Genomic DNA, 20,411 nt, shown 5'->3' with positions numbered 1-20,411 from the left:
CCCGTGTCATGGCTTTGTCTAAAGTATGTGGTTTAAAATAGGAGTCTTTCAAAACACTGAAAAATGGACCGCCTCAGCTTCGATCACCTGAGGTGAGTATAGGTCCCCAGGCTTTCATGTAAGGGCAACCCGAAAAAAAGTCGAGGGGATCTGGTGGGGTTTTTCCTTGCAGAATAAACAGTGATGTGTTTCCTGAAATTCCTGATTAGAGCTGCATCCACCTGGGCTTTTTATGGGTGCGTTCTACCTGCAGAGCCCTAAGAAATGGCCATGCTTTGCTTATTTCCCAGCACTTGTGTTTTACACTGCACATGCTTTTTTAATTTTCAGTTTATTTTATCAGTGGTTCTCAAAATTCTGAGGTGCACATCAGCCACGTTCATGGGACTCCTTACTCCGCAAAAGGACCACTGCCCAAAGGGGGAAAATAGCCAAGCAATCCCCAAACCACCAGAGGATGAATGGGGATGTTCCGGGTGTGATCCTGACTAGAGCCATCCCAAGTCTGTAACTAACACATGTCAGACACAAATCAATTGATGTAGTCATCTTATGGGCACCGTGCCTTTAGGGTACCATCCCAGGGCCTTCAGGGGAGTGGGACAGGGTCGCCATCTTAAAGGGACTGATGTTACTTTGGCCATAGGGTTTTGTCTGGGGTTTGGATTCTGTGTTCTGGCTGACTTCTCCTGGGTCTCCCCGCCGCTCCTTCAGCTTCTCCATACCCACTGTAGTATAGGGCAGTCACTTAGAAGAATGCTCGCTGACCTCTGATCTGCTGTCTAGCCATGCTTGTACTTCACTAACGGCTTCCCATTTGGTTTGGCTGCTGTCTGTTGCAACAAGTTACCTCCCTCACTCCCTACACTGAGTTAATGCCAACCCAGAGAGACCCTCTAGGACAGAATAGAACTGCCACTGTGGGTTTCTTAGACTGCAACTCTGCGCAAGAGGAGAAGGCCTCTTCTTTCTCCTGAGAAGCAGCTGGTGATTCAAACTGCTGACCTTGTGGATCGCAGGCCACCTTGTAACCACTGCACCACCAGGGCTCTTAGTCAAGTTCATTGGCAGCACACCAGGGTAGAAGAGTGTCTTGATTTCTGAAAGACACGCTGAGCCAAAGCCCATAAGCCCCTTCCCAGTCCTTGGAACCTCGTAGCCCTGATGGCATAGGTAGAATTTGGCTCTGTTCCTCAAGGTCAGCAGTTCAAAACCACCAGCTGCTCCAAGGGGAAAACAGGAAGCTTTCTACTCCCTTAAAGAGTTAAAGTTTTGGAAACCCACAGGGGCAGTTCTACCCTGTCCCTCTAGGGTCACTGTGAGTCAGCATGGACTCCATCGCAGCAAGTTTGAGTTTGGGGTTTTCCCGTAGTTCATGAGTGCCACACTTATTCTGCACCCCTCCCCTCACCCCCCCAAAAAAACAAGTGTTGTCATTTGTGAAGGGGAAACGAGACTGGCAGCGTTTTCCCACCAGTCTGAGCTCAGCCATATTCTGTGAGGAGATTTGGGAACAAGCCCTTAGAGCAGGGGTCCTCAAACTTTTTAAACCGGGCCAGTTCACTGGCCCTCAGACCGTCGGAGGGCTGGCCTATAGTTTTAAAAACAACTGTGAACAAATTCCTATGCACACTGCACATTTTTTTAAGGGTGGAGACAGACCCAGTCATGGACACGGTGGCTTGCTGGGTCTCCTTGCTTTATTAGTTTCCAGCCGATCAGTTCAGAGAGTTGGAGAGGGTGAGGTGGGAGAGGGTGAGGCTGCCACCAGGAGCTCTGGACGTACTCCCCTGGGGCAGGCTTGGCAGGTACAGACTGTGGAACAAGACCTCCCAGGCCCCACCGGGACTGGTAGGAAGACCATGGATCAGTGGCTGCTCGCCCACACAGATGGAGACCTGGGACTCAGGGGTTGTGCCATGGGCCTGCATGCCCCAGTAGGTCAGACCGTCAGTGCCCTGGTGAGTCTGGAACGATTTGACCAGAGCCATTCATGCAGTGAACGGGCTGCAGCCGCTGACTGGGACATGGCCTTGTAGTGGTTGCATCTGCTCACACAACTTAGGGGGTCAGCATGGCCCTGGTGAGGGCTGGAGCCCCTTTGGGAATCGGGGCTCATAGGGGTGAGACCAGACAGGCAGGGAGGGGCTGCCAGGCTGAGGAGAGAAGCCAAGGGTGTTATGTCTTTCAAGACACAGACACCCTAAGACCAGAGTCCCAGCCTCGAGCCTCGGAGGCCAAGATGAACCAGCCCTCGGCCCCATCCTGGCGCTGGGGTTGGGTTGTTCGGGAACCCCCCCCCCCCCTATGCAGCCCTCCCTGCCTGAAGGTCAGTAGGCTGTAGTTCTAAAGGGGGGTGACCAATGCCCGTGGCTGCTTGGGGTTGGGCTGCCTGCTTACTTTCCCTGGGAGGCAGATTTGTTGCCTTTAAGGATGAACTTCAGGGAGCTGCTAGATATTCAGAAGCGGGACTTCCCCCGCTTGGGGCCATCATTGAGGAACTCGTGGCCAAGCCCGTGGCCGCATTTACCGCAGGACACCTTAAAGGCATCAGGCTGATTGCGCTCGGGCGGCTTGGCCACGCTGTCATCGTGGATGGTCTCTGTGAAGGCTGGCCACGGCGACGAGTGCTCGTACTTGGAGCGGCCAGAGAACAGCTCGTAGCCTCACTTGGCGCACACGTGGACAGCGAGTTCAAAGTGATTCTGGAAAACTTTGCCCCCACTTGGCACACACGTAGACAGCGGGTTCAAGGTGATTCTGGAAAACCTGGCCCCCGGAGAAGCTGCAGAAAGACATAGCGCCACCAGGTTCCGTCCCGCTCTCACACTCCGACAGCTCTGAGTGCACTGACCCCGCCACACATATCTTATTCTGAAGTAAAAAAACAAAACGGGCAAAAACACCCAGCAGGCCGGATAGATGTCCTTGATGGGCCGCAGTTTGAGGACCCCTGCCTTAAAGCAACGGTTCTCAACCTGTGGGTCATGGCCCCTTTCACAGGCGTCGCCCGATTCATAACAGTAGCAAAATGACAGTCAAGAAGTAGCAACGAAAATAATTTGATGGTTGGGGGTCACCACAGCATGAAGAACTGTATTAAAGGGTCGCGACATTAGGAAGGTTGAGAACCGCTGCCTTAGATCCTAGCTCGCCAATGAAAGAGCTTCTTCACATATCTACAAAAAAAGAGAAGATGTTGATGAAGAAGAAAGAAAAGGAGCAGCTCTGAGACCCAACGACCCTGCCTTGTGTAAGCCATGGGAGGGCAATTCCAAAAGGTCTTGCCAGCCTTTCTCCTCTCTCTGTCCTTTGATAAGTGACATGCAGTTCCCCCCCTTCATTCTTCCTTTTATCCTTTTGTGACCCTTGAAAACAATACCTAAACTCTGAAGATCATGGGGTCTCTTTCTTTTAACTCATGAACTGAAACCTAGCTGAAGAAAAAAAAAAGGATTTGAGAACATGCACCGTTCTCCCTCTGTGTGACCTTGGTCAAGTCTCCTCACTTCTTCGAAGCATCCGTTATAAAATAGTAATTTGGAAAGCTCTGACTCCTTAGGAGTCCTGCTGGCTTAGTGGGCTATGTACTGAGCTAACCACAAGGGCAGCAGTTGGAACTCACCAGTTGCTATAGGGGAGAAAGATGAGGCTGTCTGCTTCATTAAGACTGAATGTCTGCGAAACCCAAAGGGCAGTTGTACTCCGCCCCAGCAGGTCGCTGTGAGTCAGAATGGAGTTGATAGCGCCGAGTATTGCTATCTAGGCTTCCTTGAAAAGCATCTCCTTCCAGTGACCTGGGGAATTGTGTGGAGCCTCAGAGGAGAAAGGTGATAAAATCTGAGAAGAGCAGCTGGTGGCTGGTGGTTTTGAACTGCTGACTTTGTGGTGAGCAGCCATTCTATAACCATTAGTCCATCAGGGCGCCTAGCTCAAGTTTATCATTCCTTTTACCTCCAGGTATCAAGGGACTTCACCTCACTTGCCCATCTGCTCACCTCCTTTCAGATACATCCCACCAACAACACCTTTTGATCAGAATTAGGACTCTTCTATTGCAGCCTGATTAGAAGCATTTTTATCTTTTTCAGGATTGTCTGGTTAAAAACATTTTTTTTTGACTACTGAAAATGTGACTGATAAAGTGGCAGCATCCTCTCTTGTCCCCACCCCTTCTCTGCATGGTGGCGGGAATCTTTTTCCTTCATTAGGAAGGTGGGAGAGCAGGATTTGGGATCCCCGCTCCTTTAAGAACAGCGATAGCAGCTGTTTCTAGGGGTGACAAAGTCAGGCCGAGAAAAGAGAGGATGCACCAACGAGAAATGTGCACCTTGAGTTTCAAGTCTGAATCGTCCTCTGTGGTCTGACTGGCTAAACTTCATTAAAACTGGATCATGGCCTTTGGGCCAATCATTATACCACCTTCACTGAACCTCCACCCCCAATCTGTTTAAGAATAATTGTACCTGTGCTTTGCTTCAAAGCCAAGTAGTTGCCAATGGGGTTGTAGCCTTGGGGAGAAACAGAGGAGGAGGGACCTTAAGTACGTTCAGTACTTGTAGGCATCAAGTTCTTTTCGCTGATGACCTATGGCAAGGAAGGCTTGTGTGAGTCAAATGAATGTTGGAAAAGAGAAAGAGACAAACCAAACCAGACTAGAGAGAGAATGGTGCACGAGATGATCAGTGTTCCTTTTGTTCTCGGGGCTTTTACATCTTTTCCCAAATGTGTCCAAATAACATCCCCGCTCCCCCCTTTCTAACCAGAAAGAAAATGTCATTGAAGTAGAAACCCAACCATTGCCCTTTGTCATCACCCGGAGAAAATGGTACTTGTGTGCATGGGGGAAATCAGCACAGGTGTGCTTTGATTTTTCTTAGTAATAAACGTTACAGTCAATGAGTGTGTCGTTTTCACAACTAATGCACCCACCCATATAGTGCACACAGCACAGCTAAGAAGATAATATATGAGGGGATGGCATGGTTGGCAAAAATTGATAACGCTTGCATTGTATTCCATGAATAAAATGACACACACACACACTCGAGTGGTAACAGCAGTTACCATTTTGTGGCTTCCGGAAGGTGTGGTCCTTCAGCTTATTGCTGGGGACTCTCGTTCTCCCTTTTCTCAGTAGTTAGTGCTCCGGGAGTTGCATAGTGGTTACACATTGGGCTGCGATATGCAAGGGCCACAATTTGAAACCACCAGCCACTCCTCAGGAGAAAAAAAAAACAGGGCTTTTTACTCCCGTAAACAGTCATAGGCTCAGAAACTCACAGGCGCAGTTCTACTCTATCCTATAGGGTTGCCATGAGCCAGTATTGGGTCAGTGGCAGTGAGTTGGGTGTATATCCGTTTTAGAAAGCTTTAGAATGATCTAGAAAACAGTATGTCTGCAGTTTAGGAGAGCTGCAGTGAAGTTTTGCTTTGAAGAAGGGACTTTGAAAAAGTCCCTTGGCAACAAAATAATTCTCCCTAAATGCTTATGAATTTGGCTGCACAGTGATTTATGGTGGCCAAGTTTGGGCCTCAAAACAACACTTGGAATCCAGGTCTCGAGGAAAGTCTCGATTGTTGACATTGGGTTCCCATCATAAAACTGCTGTCCAAAGAGACAGGGTTCCGTATCCTTGGCAGTCTTGCCTCAAAGCACAGCCCAAGACTGGATGAGCAGGAATGCACAGGTCAAGGCAGAAGGGCATGTGGCAGCGTTCCTCATAGGAAGGCTGCCTAGGATACTTTACTGAAAGCAGCTCGCATTGCATTAAGCCCTGATGTTGCAGTCACTTGAAGGAATGCATGAACAGTAGGCCCACTGAAAGAACTCAGGCATGGGGGTGCAATCGGACACTTTGGAAGCCCAGGTATTAACATCTTAGCCTATTCATTCGAGAGCATTTGGATTATTGTAGAACAATCTTGTTTCATGTATATCTAGCTGCTTTCTCAGATTTTTTTTCTGTCTCCTACAAATAACCCAACAGTGCAATTTCCCAGGTGGGTTTCATCGGATCAGAGATGGTTAAAGGCAGAAGGGTCTATAGAGGGCAGCTAGTTCAACCCTTTGCATTTCTCAGTGAGGAAACTGAGGCCCAGCAGTGCCCTTCAGAGGCTGGGATTCCCATGAGCTGAGGTTGCTCCACCCCAGGGGAGGGACAAAAGGCTCTCTAGTTCTGACTATGATACCTCCTGCTGGTGGAAATAACGTGCCTTTGATTTCCTTTTTTTTTTTGTTTTTCAGGCAACGGAAGCAGTTCCAGGAGAAATGGATGCTGTCAAAAACCACAAGGAGACAGAGCAGACGTCTTCTTACGCTGCACTGGATTGCCCAGCTCAGGCGTCTCAGCCAGCATCTGCAACACCAGCAATTGTAGACAAAACCAAGAAAATGGGAGAGACTTATCACTTGTCCAGTCAGAAGTTTTGTCAGGAGAATAAAGGGAAGAAAAAAGTCTCTTTCCCCCACCTCTATGAAAAAGAATGAGAGCCGAAGTTAAGAGAGAGAAAGATAAATATTCCAAAGGGCACAAGAGCCGCAAGTTCTGCCTCCTGTGAGATATGTCTCTTGGCTGTCTGCACTCAAGACCGTTGTCAGACCACCGATAGCCGTGCTCCTTCTACCAAGGAATCACCAAGTGGAAGATGCCATCATCGAAGGGGCGACCCGAGGCAGAAGCCAGTGGGCAAAACATCTCTCAAGGTTCGCCCGACCCTTTTAAAGGCAGAACTGGAAGAACTGGACAAGAAATACAAGAAAATCGAAGAAGAATTCGAAAATGCCGAAAGAGAGCTTTTGAATGCTGAACAGGAAGGCCCCAAGAAACACCTGAATTTTCTAGACACGAGGGCGGCAACTTCAAAGAAAGACTTTGAGCTCCAGGCTTTGAGAAATGACCTGTTCAGAAAAGCAACTACTGTCAAAAGCTTAACTAAAGAGCTCCGGCAAGCCCAAGATGTCATCCACAAGCTGCACCAGGAGAACCACAATTTAAAAGAAATGGTGAAGAACCTAAAGCAGCGTACCGAGGCAGGCAGCGCCCTCCTACAAGAGGAACTGAAGTTATTCTACGAATTCGAAATAGAAAAGGTCCGAGGGGAGTTGAACGCCATCAAGAGCGAACTGAAAATCGAGAAGACCCTGCAAGCAAGGAACAATTGGGCCCTGGAACTGCTGCGAACACACTTTACCTCAGAAAGGCCAACCAGTGCCCTTGGCCCAAATTCAGGGAATACTTCTTCAAACCCTACAAAATAAAAATTGAAATAAATAAAGCCTTCCATTAGGCCAGTCCTGGAGCAAAAGCTGTGTGGGTTGTACTTTCTTTAGGATACTCCTGGAAGGAGCCTGGGTGGCATAGTGGAGTATGCATTGGGCTACTAACCACAGTCAGTGGTTCAAAACCACCAGCCATTTCTGTAGAAGAAAGGAGAGACTTTCTGCTCCCATTAAGATCGAAAGTCTTGGAAACCCAAGGGGGCAGTTCCATTCTGTCCTGCAGGGCTGTGAGTTTCGATGCGAGTGAGTTTCATTTGAGTTTTTAAGGTGTGTCACAGAGTGGCATGAGACCTATTGGTAAAACCGTGAACTTTAAAGCTGTTGACTTCACTCGTTCTCTCGTTTCCCTTTGCTTGCTTTTTGCTGCTTAGGGTTTTGTTTTGTTTTCCTGATGAAGCTCTTGCCAGCGTCCAAATGGAAATGAAGCTGGGGGTGGGGGTTGGAGAGAGTGGAAATTTAAAAGTCTATATATTTCACCCAAAAACATGTAGCAATCCATCAAATCATTTCTGAACTAAATCCCCAGCGATTTTGTGCTCTTTGAAGTATGCTGTCCTGGCACGTGCATATCCTTCGATCTGTGTGCCCACTGATGTTAAAAACAAAATATGTCTAAGCATGACATGCCTCTTGAGTGGGTCTTATCACTGCCTGGTGACAAGCTCCATGGGATACCAAAAGACATCTGCTTTTGTGAGGGCTTTCACTCAAATTTGGCACATATAAATAGCTTAGGGCAAACTGCCAAGGTTTCTTCTCCCTGCTGTTTCCCCCATGATTTCTCCTTTGACCTGGCCACCCTTCCCAGGGACTAGACTGAGACACTGCTGTGACCTTTGTGAGGAAACCCCAGCTTTTGTCCGCAGTGACTTCTGCATTGACTCGTGTTGGCCAGCAAGGGGCGCTGTGTATACAGTTCTTCCAAAAGTCAAACTTCCCCCGCCAGGGAACTAAGCTGCAGGACAGAGTGGAACTGACCCTTGTGGGTTTCTGAGGCTGTACATTTTTACTGGAGTAGAAAATCAAGCTGGGGAAATGGATAGGCTTTCTGAGCCCGAGTATATCTCCATGGGGGAAGCTTGTGAGCTGGCTTGATAAACCAGCCCTAGAAGGGGCCCAGACAATGCCAATTGATTGTTTACTTCTACAAAGTAGAAACAGACTGCCTCCATCCTTTGGGGAAATAAATGCTGGGCCAACTGGTTTTCTGCATCTGTTTGCATCAATCGGTAAGATTGGTAATCGGAGCACTGGTATTTTGAAGACCAGCAAACCAAGTGTAATTGTAGCTACATTTAAGAGAGTTTAAAAGTCTTTTCCCCTGATGGGAGTCCAGGCAGTTGGGTTCTAACACCAACTCTGGCATTTCCTAGCTAATAAACTTTCTTGGCTCGAATTCCCTCATCCATCCAACTCAGCATCAAGAGGCACTTCCGTTCGAACCTTCTGAGATTTCTGCCTGGTGATTTTATTTGCAAGCCTAACAGTCCCCTGGTGAGGCAGTAAAATTTCTAGGGCCTTGGATACATTTGGTTCTAATACACTGGGGGGACTTGGTTTCCAGACCCCATTTTCTTTTTTTTTAGTTTTTATTGGTTTGTTTATTTTTTTAATCACTTTATTAGGGGCTCATACAACTCCCATCACAATCCATACACACATCAATTGTGTAAAGCGCATTTGTACGTTCATTGCCCTCATCATTCTCAAAACATTTCCTCTCCACTTAAGCCCCTGGCATTAGGTCCTCATTTTTCCCCTCCCTCCCTGCTCCCCCCTCCCTCATGAGCCCTTGATAATTTATAAGTTGTTATTTTGTCATATCTTGCCCTGTCCGACGTCTCCCTTTACCCACTTTTCAGTTGTTTGTCCCCCAGGGAGGAGGTCACATATAATTCCTTGTAATCGGTTCCCTCTTTCCTACCCACTCTCCCTCTACCCTCCCTGTTTCGCCACTCACACCACTGGTCCTGTAGGGCTCATCTGCCCTGGATTCCCTGGATTTCCAGTTCCTATTTGTACCAGTGTACATCCTCTGGTCTACCCAGACTTGCAAGGTAGAATTCGAGTCATGGCAGTGGGAGCGGGGAGGAAATATTTAGGAACTAGAGGAAAGTTGTATTTTTCACAGTTGTTACATTGCACCCTGACTGGCTCATCTCCTCCCCGAGACCCCTCTGCAAGGGAATTTCCAGTGGCCTACTAATGGGCTTTGGGTCTCCACTCTGCACTCCCCCCATCATTCACTATGGTAAGATTTGCATGCGTTATTGTCTCTATGCATCCACTCCTTCTGTGCTTCATAAACTGGCAGACCTAACAAACAACAAAGAGCAAGAACAAAATGAAACAATGAAGAAAATGATTATAATATAACGATAAAATAAAGACTATGAAAGAAAAGACTACCAACAATATTTTAAAAGCCAGAGAAGAAATTGCTAACATGGAACAAGTGGGAAATATTTAAGCCGAGAGCAAATTCAGGTTGGGTCAATAGGGACGTCAACTGACCAGTATTACATTATACCATGCTTCAATCCACCATAATTAAGTTTAAAATAATCCCTTCCTGATAGTAAAGCTGTTTGAGTTCCTCACCTGTGGCTAGAGGGGATCTTCCAGAGGCTCAATCTGACCTGACACTCTGCAGATGGATCAGGGGTTCTCACTGTCCTCCAGAACCTTCTACAAATTGGGAGTTCACAATTTAAGCTCGGATGCTTTTCCCTTCATCATATTTGGATTTTGTAACTGTCATCTTTGGATCACACAGGCTGCTGTGCTTCTTCCATGTGGACTTAGTTGATGGGTCACTTAAATGGCTGCTTGTTTGAATACAAGCCTTGAAAACCCCAGGCTCTGTTCCACTTGATAGCCAGGCACCATCTGCTTTCTTCAACACACTTGGCTATAGCACCCTTATCTTCAGGGATCTCTTCATGAAGGAGAGTATAGAGCAGGGCCATGTTATAAGGACTAACTTCCCAGGATGCATCTGCTTGTCCATGGGTTCTGAACAACTTTGGTTTACTTTAGCAGTCACATGACTTTATGACCAAAAAAATAACAACAAAACAAAAAGAAAATCACGGTCAATCCTCCTCCTGGGGTATAAGGTGATTGCATTGATAACATCAATAATTTATCCAATGGCATAGAGTTTAAGGTAATGTTGAGATGAATTTCTGCAAATACAGTCCAACTGTGGTCTGTAATCCATGAGTTGTTGCTTTGTACAGATTGGTTTCTTAAATGATTGAACTCTTCTTACATTGAGCATGGGGGTTGGTGCTAGGAGAAATTTTTCTGTAACATTCCTTACAAGGGCAGATCCTTGCCTGTCAGATCCATGCAAGGGGTGCATTGAGATACCAAATATATGGCGGTTCTGGATCCCCGTTTAGAAAACAGATTCTTGATGAGACAGCCTGGGGTGCTGGGCACCAGAAAGGCTTGGCACACCAAAGTCCCCATAGAAAGCTAAGTCCAGAAATCAATCAGGGACCGTATACAAACACCAAGTCATCCCAAGACTCCAGGGAGAAACGGAAACCAAAGTCACAGATCAAGCAGTGTAGCACTTAGAAAGAATTGCATTAGAATAAAACGGCTGGAAAAAGCTGGCAGACACTGGTCAATTGCTGTTCCTCTTCACAGACTGATGAGAAGAGCAAGGGGTTCAAAGTAGATATGAATACTCTGTCCTGTTGGCTCTGCAATCATGCTCCCCTGTTGTATTAGGTGTTCCTCGATTTTTACCAATATATTCTCAGTGTACCCCCTAGTTTAGCAAATAAATCAGGTGTGGAAGAAAGCCCTAGTGAATGGCTTCTATACAAGGTGATAGCCAAGATAGGCCTTGTTTCTATGACACTGCTGAACTTTCTTTCTTTCTTCTAAATCATTTAATTGTGGGCTCTTCCAGCTCTTATTATAATCCATACATCTATTGTGTTGTGTGTGCAAGCACATTTGTACATATGTTGCCATCATCCTTTTCAAAACATTTTGTTTCTACTTGAGCCCTTGGTATAAGCTCCTCTTTTTTACTCCCTCCCCCACCTTCCCACCCTCAAGACCCCTTGGTAAATGATAACTTATTATTGTTTTCATCTTACACCATCCACTGTGTCCCTTGCCCACGTTTCTGTTGTCTCTCCCTCCCGGGGGCGAGGTGGTGTTATACATTGATCATTGCTATCCGTTCACCCTTTCTCACCCTTCTCCCTCCACCTTCCCCCTACCCTCATGGTATCACCACTCCCATGATTGTTTCTGAGGAGTTTATCTATCCTGGATTCCATGACCCTGCTGAACTTTCAGTTTTTCAGCAGCAAACAGCCCATTGCACACCAACGGACCTAGACCATTCATCATTCACCAGCTACAGACTCTGAAGTGTTTGACCTATTAAAATCACTGCTAGTGTTAAGAGCACAGTGGTCTAGCAGTGTCTGCCCCACCGTGGGTTCCCAATCGAGTTCTGTAAACATTTGCTAAACACTTAGTAGCCTAGTCCACCATTCCACGGGCACATGCTCTGGTCATTTTGTTTAATAACCATGGAGACTTCCCAGAATTGTGGCTGCATCTTCAAATCCAGGGCATGTCACAGTGTATTTTTCTTTCTTTGAAGTTCATGGAATCATGATATGTCTTACAGAGTTGTAGATTTGATGAAATAGGGCATAATGCTAGGCTGAGGATCTGGGGGAGAAAAAGATTTATGAATAAGACAAGTCTCTGACCTTAAGTAGGCAGTTAAATAAAACGATGTACTCAGTGCTATGCAATAGAAAGGGCTATGGGAGCATATCAAATGATCAGTGGATTTTTCCCCCCAGGCAATGCATGGTGGTGGAGAGGGGTGTTTTTGGAATGTGACAATGACAGCCAGGTGTTCTGGGCTTCAAACAGGACTCTAAACAGCAGTGAACTAGAGCACTGGTATCTTAAGTGTGGCGGATTTTTAAAGTTCCAGTTGCGGGTCTAGTTCTAAAAGTGGGAATTCCAAACTGCTAGCTCATTTGCAGGGGTCTTGATAGCATAGTACGTTACACATCAGGCTGCTAACTGAAAAGTCAGCAGTTTGAAACCAGAGGAAGATGAGCCTATCCCCACAGAGCGTTCATCTTGGAAACCCACTGGGGAAGGTCTACCCTGTCCTACAGAGTCACTATGAGTTGGAATCCACTTGACGGCAGTATTTTTTTCTATAAAGTCTTAAGCCAAAACAATAGACCTTTTCTCAGGCCAGATCCTGGAAAGGGGATTCTGTTGATTTGGGATCTCCCCAGCCTCCCTTCAATGAAGCCTGGGTAAGACTGGCCTCGAGCCCTGGCAAGCAGAGTCCTAGAAAGCAGAGGACAGCTCTGCATTAGTGCTCATCTAGAAAAAGGAACTGGAGACAAGAAAAGCTATGACATTTTCCCTTGGCACAGGTTGCCATGCAGCTGGGGACGCACTACCACAGCTGCTCAGGTAAGAATAAGTCATTGATTCTTTGTACTCAAAAGACACTGATGCTACAGTTAGCCATTCAGTGTACATGTATCCTTCAGTACGAAGGTGTCGTCTCCCCTGTTTAGTGGTCAGAGCTACTGTTCACAGACTGTCCCTCTGTAACTGGCATCTTTGGTTACACCAAACCTTTTGGTGACTGCGATGTGTCCTTGGCTCAGGTTGTCATTTCTCAGGTGACTGGGCTTATACTTAGGTTGAGAGTGTGTTCTTGGGTACTCTTGGCCTGTTTTTGTTACTTCTCAGCCCATGCCTGTTTGTTCCACAACAGGTGTTCTGTCATGGATGGTACAGACCATGACAGACAACATACTTGAGAGATTCACAAGGTATCATTGGAACTTTAGCCAACAGATGGACTATTGACTACGGCCTACTTTCAGAATTTCATCATGTGCCACGTGATTCCATGAACATGATCTTGTGTAAAATGCCCAAAAGTCCTTAATTGCCACTCACTTGACAGATGAGGAAACTGAGAACCAGGGATATTAAGTGACTTACTCAATATCACACAGCTAGTAAGTGATTCGAACCCAGTCTGTCCATCTCCACGTGTGATGCTTCGGCCATTCTATCAGGCTACATTTTGTGATCCACCACTTGGCTGCTGGTTTGTCATACTGTGGTGGCATACGTGTTGCAGCGATGCTGGAAGCTATGTCACTGGTATTTCAAATGCCAGCAGGGTCACCCAAAGTGAACAGGTTTCAGCGGAGCTTCTGCTTTGTGCTCATGCGGAACTTGTACATGGAACAAAAGGCAATTACAATGTTTTAAATTCTGTACTATTGGCTAAATTAATGAATTATCTTTATGCCTTATGCCCCAGAGGGATGATTGACAATGTTTTCTAACATAAAATGACACTGGTGTCACTAAGGTGAACCAGAGACAAATATAAACCATAGACATATGAATGGATTCTGGGCCCCCACTTACTTCTAGCCCCAGTTTAAGAACAATTGGTTCTTATGACATGGCTATGTTTGCTACTCACTCTCATGAAGAGATCACTGAAGACATGGGTGCTATAGCAAAGTGTGGGGAGGAAACTAGATGGTATCCAGCTATCTGAAGGAATAGTGTCTGGGGCTTACAAGTTATCTCCACACAAACAGCCATCTAAGTGAGGTATCAACTAAGTCCACATGGAAGAAGCACAGCAAGTCTGCATGATCCAAAGACTGTAAATAATAAAATCCAAATATGAAGGAGGGTATAGTATCAGACCTTAAATTAAGAACACTTGGTTTGCAAAAGACCATGGATGACAGTGGAAGCCCAAGATCCCTTTGCAGGGTTCTCACACAGATTAAGCCTCTGGTGAGTCCCTTCTGACCATAGTTGAAGGATGTGACCACCCTTGCTATCAAACAGAGAGCATTGTAAAGTTGATAATGGCAGATGTAATTAGGTGAAAATGTAACATCATTTGTGTATTATTCTGGGTTGACTAGAGAAACAAATTCATAGACACTTATATGTGTATAAGAAAGAGCTTTATATAAAGAGTAATTGTATATTAAGAGAACATCCTAGCCCAGTCCAAATCAACTCCATAAGTCTGATATTAGTCCATATGTCTGATATCAGTCTATAAATTCCTCTTCAGACTCACGCAACTCATGCAATGACATCGAATGTAGGAAGATCCCAGGCCAGTCAGTAGAAAGTCTTGTGGATCCAGTGGTGGCCAAAGCTTCTTAGCGCTGGCAGAGGTCTCCACGTGGCTCCTCCAGCTCCAGGGCTCTGGCTCCATCAGTGTAGCTCCATGTGGCTTGCAAATAGGAATGTCTCTCAGGGAAAGTGTGTATCCCACCTCCAGGGAAGAAGACAGGATTTCCTAGAAACCTCAGAAGAAGGCCATGCCCACACTAAAGCACCATTGGCTTTGACAGGTTAGATTCCATCCCTTCACTCAACTTGACAGGAGATTATTTGCCACAATTTGAATATCCCTTTCTATCCACTTTAAAGTTCTTTCAGTTTAAAACAGAAAACTGAAGGGGAAATACAGATGGATTACGTCTCTGGTGAATGCCTGTTGACTGTAGACCAGGGATGTGAACAGCCTTGCTCTCATGCAGAGTGCATTGGAAAGTGGATTGTTGCAGATGCAGTCAGGTTAAAGTTTTATACCTTATCATTTGATTTCCCTTTTGACCCATTTAAAATTCGTTCCAGCTTTTAATATTTTGTTTTCTTTTGGACTGAGGTTTGTCTTGTTATTATTGCTAGTTTTTGTTGTTTTCTTTTTTAAAAACTATTTTTCAAATGTATTACATTTAGGACAGGTAAAACTATGGAGACTGTAACTGGAATGATGGTTCCTTGGGGACATATCAGGGAAAGTTGAAGGAAATGAGGAGCTAATAACAATGAGTGCAAGATTGAAAAAGTGTTCTAAAATTGATTGTGGTGACAATTTTACACTTCTTCTTACTATGCTTGAACTATTGAATCATATAGTTGTGAATTATATCCCAATAAAACTGTTGGTATGTTATTATTTTTTTTAAAAAAAGAGGCAGTTGTAATGTACACACAGTGTGAGAAATGCACCCGGTCTGACCCCACCACACTGAGGAAAACACTAAGAGCGTGCAACAGAACAGCAAGGAGAGCAGAGCAAGGAAGTCCCCAGGGAGTGCCAAAAATGGACTTTGGGGGCAGGGTGTGGCACCCCGTCAGACCTGACTGGAAAACATGCCTAAAGGTCAAGAAACAGACCTTGAACTATTTATAGGCTTTTCTTCTTTTTGTCATCAGTTTTTGTTGTTGTTGTTTTGTTTTGTTGCTTTGTTTTGCTCTGTCTTGTTTTTGTGCATATTATTATTTCTACAGGTCTATCTAGATAAGAGACTGGATAAACAATCCGGAGGAGAAAACGATGGAACCTATGGTTTCGGGAGGACATGGGAGAGGGGGAGGTGGGGGAAAGGAAGTGGTGTTAACCAACCCAGGGACAAGGGAACAACAAGTGATCCAAAATCAGTGTCAAGGAGGATGTAAGAGGCCTGGTAGGAATTGATCAAGGGCAATGTAACTGAGAGAAATTACTGAAACCCAAATGAAGGCTGAGCATGATAGTGGGACAAGAGGAAAGTAAAAGGAAATAGAGGAGAGAACTAGGAGGCAAAGGGCATTTATAGACGTCTAAATAAAGGCATGTACATATGTAAATATATTTTTATATGACGGAGAAATCGTTCTATGTGCATATATTAATAGGTTTAGTATTAAGATAGCAGATGGACATTGGGTCTCCACTCAAGTACTCCCTCAATGCAAGAATACTTTGTTCTATTAAATTGGCATTCCATGATGCTCACCTTCCCGACACATTCGCTGAAGACAAATGAATGCATAAACAAATGTGGTGAAGAAAGCTGATGGTGCTGGGCTATCAAAAGATATAGCATCTGGGGTCTTAAGGGCTTGAAGGTAAACAAGCGCCCATCTAGTTCAGTAGCATCAAAGCCCACATGGAAGAAGTGCACCAGCCTGTGTGATCACAAGGTCTTGAAGGGATCAGGTATCAGGCATCAAAGAACAAAAAATCATATAATTGTGAATGAGGGAGAGTACAGATTGGGGACCCAAAGCCCATGTGTAGGCAACTGGACATCCCCTTACAGATGTGTCTCAGGGAGGAGACGAATCAGTCAGGGTGCAGTGTAGCAATAATGAAGCATACAACTTTCCTCTAGTTCCTAAATGCTTCCTACCCCCTCCCCCACTATCACAATCCCAATTCTACCTTACAAATCTGGCTAGACCAGAGGATGCACACTGGTACAGATAGGAACTGGGAACACAGGGGATCCAGGACAGATGATCCCTTCAGGACCAGTGGTGAGAGTGGTGATACCGGGAGGGTGGAGGGAAGGTGGGAGGAGAAAGGGGAAACCGATTGCAAGGATCTACATATAATCTCCTCCCTGGGGGACGGACAACAGAAAAGTCAGTGAAGGGAGACATCAGACAGTGTAAGACATGACAAAATAATAATAATTTATGAATTATTAATGGTTCATGAGGGAGGTAGTGGCAGGGAGGGAGGGGGAAATGAGGAGCTGATACCAAGGGCTTAAGTAGAAAGCAAATGTTTTGAGAATGATGGTGGCAACAAATGTACAAATGTGCTTGACACAATGGATGTAGGTATGGATTGTGATAAGAGTTGTATGAGCCCCCAATAAAACGATTTTTTAAAAAAAGAATCACCTCAGAAGAGGTGACCTCACATTGGCTGGGGTCACTCCTTCAAGAAAGAAGGCTGCGACAAATCCACAAGACTTCCACAGAAATGAGAGGAGAACCTTCCTGGAAAGTCAAGGTCACACCAAGGGAGGGGCCCATTGACATTCCATAAGAGGCACTGACCTTTCTGTTGATGGGCATGGCAGGTCAATGTGGAGGTGCTACCACATATTAGGAAGGAATGATAAACAATAATTACAGGAAACCTAAGGGGAGAATAAACCCGATTTTATGTTTCTGGGCAGACACTACAAATATTTCCTACCCAATATTCAGGGAACTATGCTATGGACTAAGCACTATGATGGCCTTAGACACTGCCGTCACAGATAACATGGCATCCCCCAAGGGCCCCACCAGAAGGACTCCACATGGACAGCTGACTGCACAAACTGACTCTCCCTCAAAACTACCTGTGCCCTTGGACTTAGGACTGAAATACTCTGACAGGAGAGGAAGCAAAGGGGCCACCCCAAGACAGTTGAAATGGCAGTCATTGGACCTTGGGTGTGACCCCTGGCTTAGTGTGGGGTCCAATGAAAGGGGAGCCAGCACCATCATATAATTAGTACTTCGATGCTCCCCTTGCATTAATATGACGGGTTTTAATCTGAGAGGCAAGATTCTGCACTTGTAAGAAATGATACAGGAAATGATCCCCTAGCACCAACCCTCATGCTCAGTGTAACTCAATCAATTAAGAAAGTCTGTACAAAGCAGCAATTCATGGATTTGCAGCTCTCAGTTGAACTTTACTCACATAAACTCATATCAACTGTACGTTAAATTCTATGTCACTGGATAAATTATTGATGTCATCAATGCAATTGCCTTATACCCTAGGGGGGTGATTGACAATGTTTTTCTTTTTCATTTCTTTTTTCCATGCCTTTTGTTGGTTCATTTCTTTTTGTTTTTCTTTTCTGTTGTTGTTCTTGTTGGCTTTTGTTTTTCTCATAACATGACCTCTAAGGTAAACCAGAGTCATTCAGAACCCATCGACAAATAGATGGATTCTGGGCTCCCACTTAATTCTAGCCCCAATCCAGGAAGAGTTAGTTCTTATAACATGTTCTTGCTCTATACTCGCCTTCAGGAAGAGATCCCTGAAGATAAGGGTGCTATAGCCAAGTGTGCCGAAGAGAGCAGATGGTGCCTGGCTATCAATCAGAATAGTGCCTGGGGTCTTGTATTCAAACAAGCAGGCATCTAAGTGACCCATCAACTAAGTCCACATGGAAGAAGCACAGTGTGATCCAAAGATGACGATCACAAAATCCAAATATGACAAAGGGAAAAGCATCAGAGCTACAATTGTGAACACCCAAATTGTAGAAGGCTCTGGAGGACAGTGGGAACCCAAAATCTATCGGCAGACTATCTAGTCAGATGAAGCCCCTGGCAGATCCCCTCTTGTCACAGGCAAGGGATTTGAACAGCTTTACTATCAGCAGGGATTATTGTAAACTTGATTATGGTGGATTGATTTGTGGTACAATTTGATACTTGGTCAGTTGACCTCCCTCTTGACCTAACCTGAATTTGCTCTAGAATCCAATATTCTTTGCTTGTTCTCAGACAGACATTGCTTCTCTGACTTTTAAAATATTGTTGGTGGTCTTTTCTTACTTCTTTTTTATCTTTATATTATTGCTGTTGTTTTTGCCTTTCTGTTTCATTTCATTCTTGGTTTTTATTGTTCTGGTAGGTTTAGGAATCACAGGAGTGGAATAGCAATGAGTGCAGGGAGGAAGAAAATGTTCTCAAATGGATCGTGGTACAGATTGTACAACTCTTCTTGGTATGGTTGAGCTATTGAATTGTATGATATGTGGATAAAGTGACAATAAAACTGTCCATAAAAACATATTAAAAATAAAAGCGATTTAAGCATGGAAGTGGATGATATGTAAATATTCTATCAAGCAAACTACTTTGTAAAAAAATGAAACCAAACTTTACCAATGGCTACCATGGTTGAAGGAGGAAGAGTTTTTGCTTAGGGGGCATTGAGTATATGCTAATTAATGGTGGCAGAATAATTTGGAAAGGATATCCTCAATGGTTGTGCAATACAAAGAGTATAATCAATGACACTGAATTACACATGAAGAAATTGTTGAATTGGAGAATGTTTTGTTGTGCATATTTTTGCCATAACTAAAACAAATTATGATATATTTAAAAGAAACCATTTCCTGCAAGGCTAGAGAGAGAGAGAGAGAATGTTGAAGCTGTCAAGGGTTTCATCTTGCTTGGACCTACAATCAGTGCTCATGGAAGCAGCGGTCAAGAGATCAAAAGCTGGGTTGCACTGGGTGACTGCTGCACAAGCCCTCCTTAGAGTGGGGAAAAGCAAGGATGGTACTTTGCGGACTAAGGTGTGCTTGACCCAAGCCATGGTATTTTCAATCACCTTATATGCATGTGAAGGCTGGACTTTGAAAAAGGAAGACTAAAGAAAAATCGATGCATTTGAATTATGGTGCTGGCGAAGACCGTTGAAAATACCACGGACCACTAAAAGTACATGCAGATCTTGGGGGGGAAATTTCCACCAAAATTCTCCTTAGAGAGGCAGGGATGGCAAGACTTTGTCTCACATATTTTGGACATGTTGTCAGGAAAGACCAGCCCCTGGAGATGGACATCAGGTTTGGTAGAGAGGTATCAAAATAGAAGAAGACTCCCAATGAGATGGCTTGACCTAGTGACTGCAGCAATGGGCTCAAGCTTAGGAACCGTTGTGAGGATAGTGCGGGACCGAGCCGGGTTTTGTTCTGTTCTGTATAGGCTTGCTATGGGTTGGAAACCACTTGAACGCACCTAACAACAACAACAACATAATGTGCTAATTTTAGTGAGTCAATGTAGGTTCAGTCACCTTGGAGGTAATTAAACGTTCCCAAAGCCAAACTGGTTTATAATTGCAAACTGGACTCAACTAAGGCCAGCCATCTTCTAGGTGACTGAGATGAACAGGGGAAATGCATCTCATTATGGGAAGGACCATACAGTCTCTGTATGTTTGGGAGTGGGAGGGTGGGTCAACAAGACAGACACAACTTCTCTTCCTAAGAACAAAAACTGTGTAAACTGAACTGTAACAAGTAAACATAATTGAAAGATGCTGCTCCGTGGACAGGTCTCTGGAGAAAGTGCCGGAGGATGAACATGTGTAGCACCAATGGACCCCACTTAAAAACAAGCAGGACTCTTTGATCAACACTCACTGGGGCCTGGGGAATCTGATACTTTTATAAGGGAAAATTATTTATGATCTCTTTGTCCAATAGCTAGCCCCCACCCTTGGATGCTTTCTCTCTGAAAATGTTTTCAC

General features: G+C 45.1%; 1 protein-coding gene and 1 pseudogene across 1 annotated transcript in view; one reads left to right on the top strand and one right to left on the bottom strand.

The window, feature by feature from the left end:
* The window catches only part of CCDC160 (coiled-coil domain containing 160), a 12,647-nt gene extending 5,339 nt beyond the window's left edge, over nt 1–7,308 (top strand). Inside the window, 1 exon segment of the mRNA XM_045288371.1 lies at nt 6,248–7,308. Within this exon segment, the coding sequence (XP_045144306.1) occupies nt 6,272–7,261 (990 nt within the window). The 5' untranslated portion in view covers nt 6,248–6,271 and the 3' untranslated portion in view covers nt 7,262–7,308.
* LOC101638967 lies at nt 2,397–2,799 on the bottom strand (annotated as a pseudogene).
* Nucleotides 7,309–20,411: the final 13,103 nt, after the last annotated feature.

This window comes from Echinops telfairi, unplaced genomic scaffold (genome assembly GCF_000313985.2).
Source record: "Echinops telfairi isolate 266 unplaced genomic scaffold, ASM31398v2 ScPeMD7_20;HRSCAF=75, whole genome shotgun sequence".
In the NCBI taxonomy this organism is placed as follows: domain Eukaryota; kingdom Metazoa; phylum Chordata; class Mammalia; order Afrosoricida; family Tenrecidae; genus Echinops; species Echinops telfairi.
The sequence above is the reverse complement of the archived record's forward strand: the minus strand, read 5'-3'. Positions and strand labels throughout refer to the sequence as shown.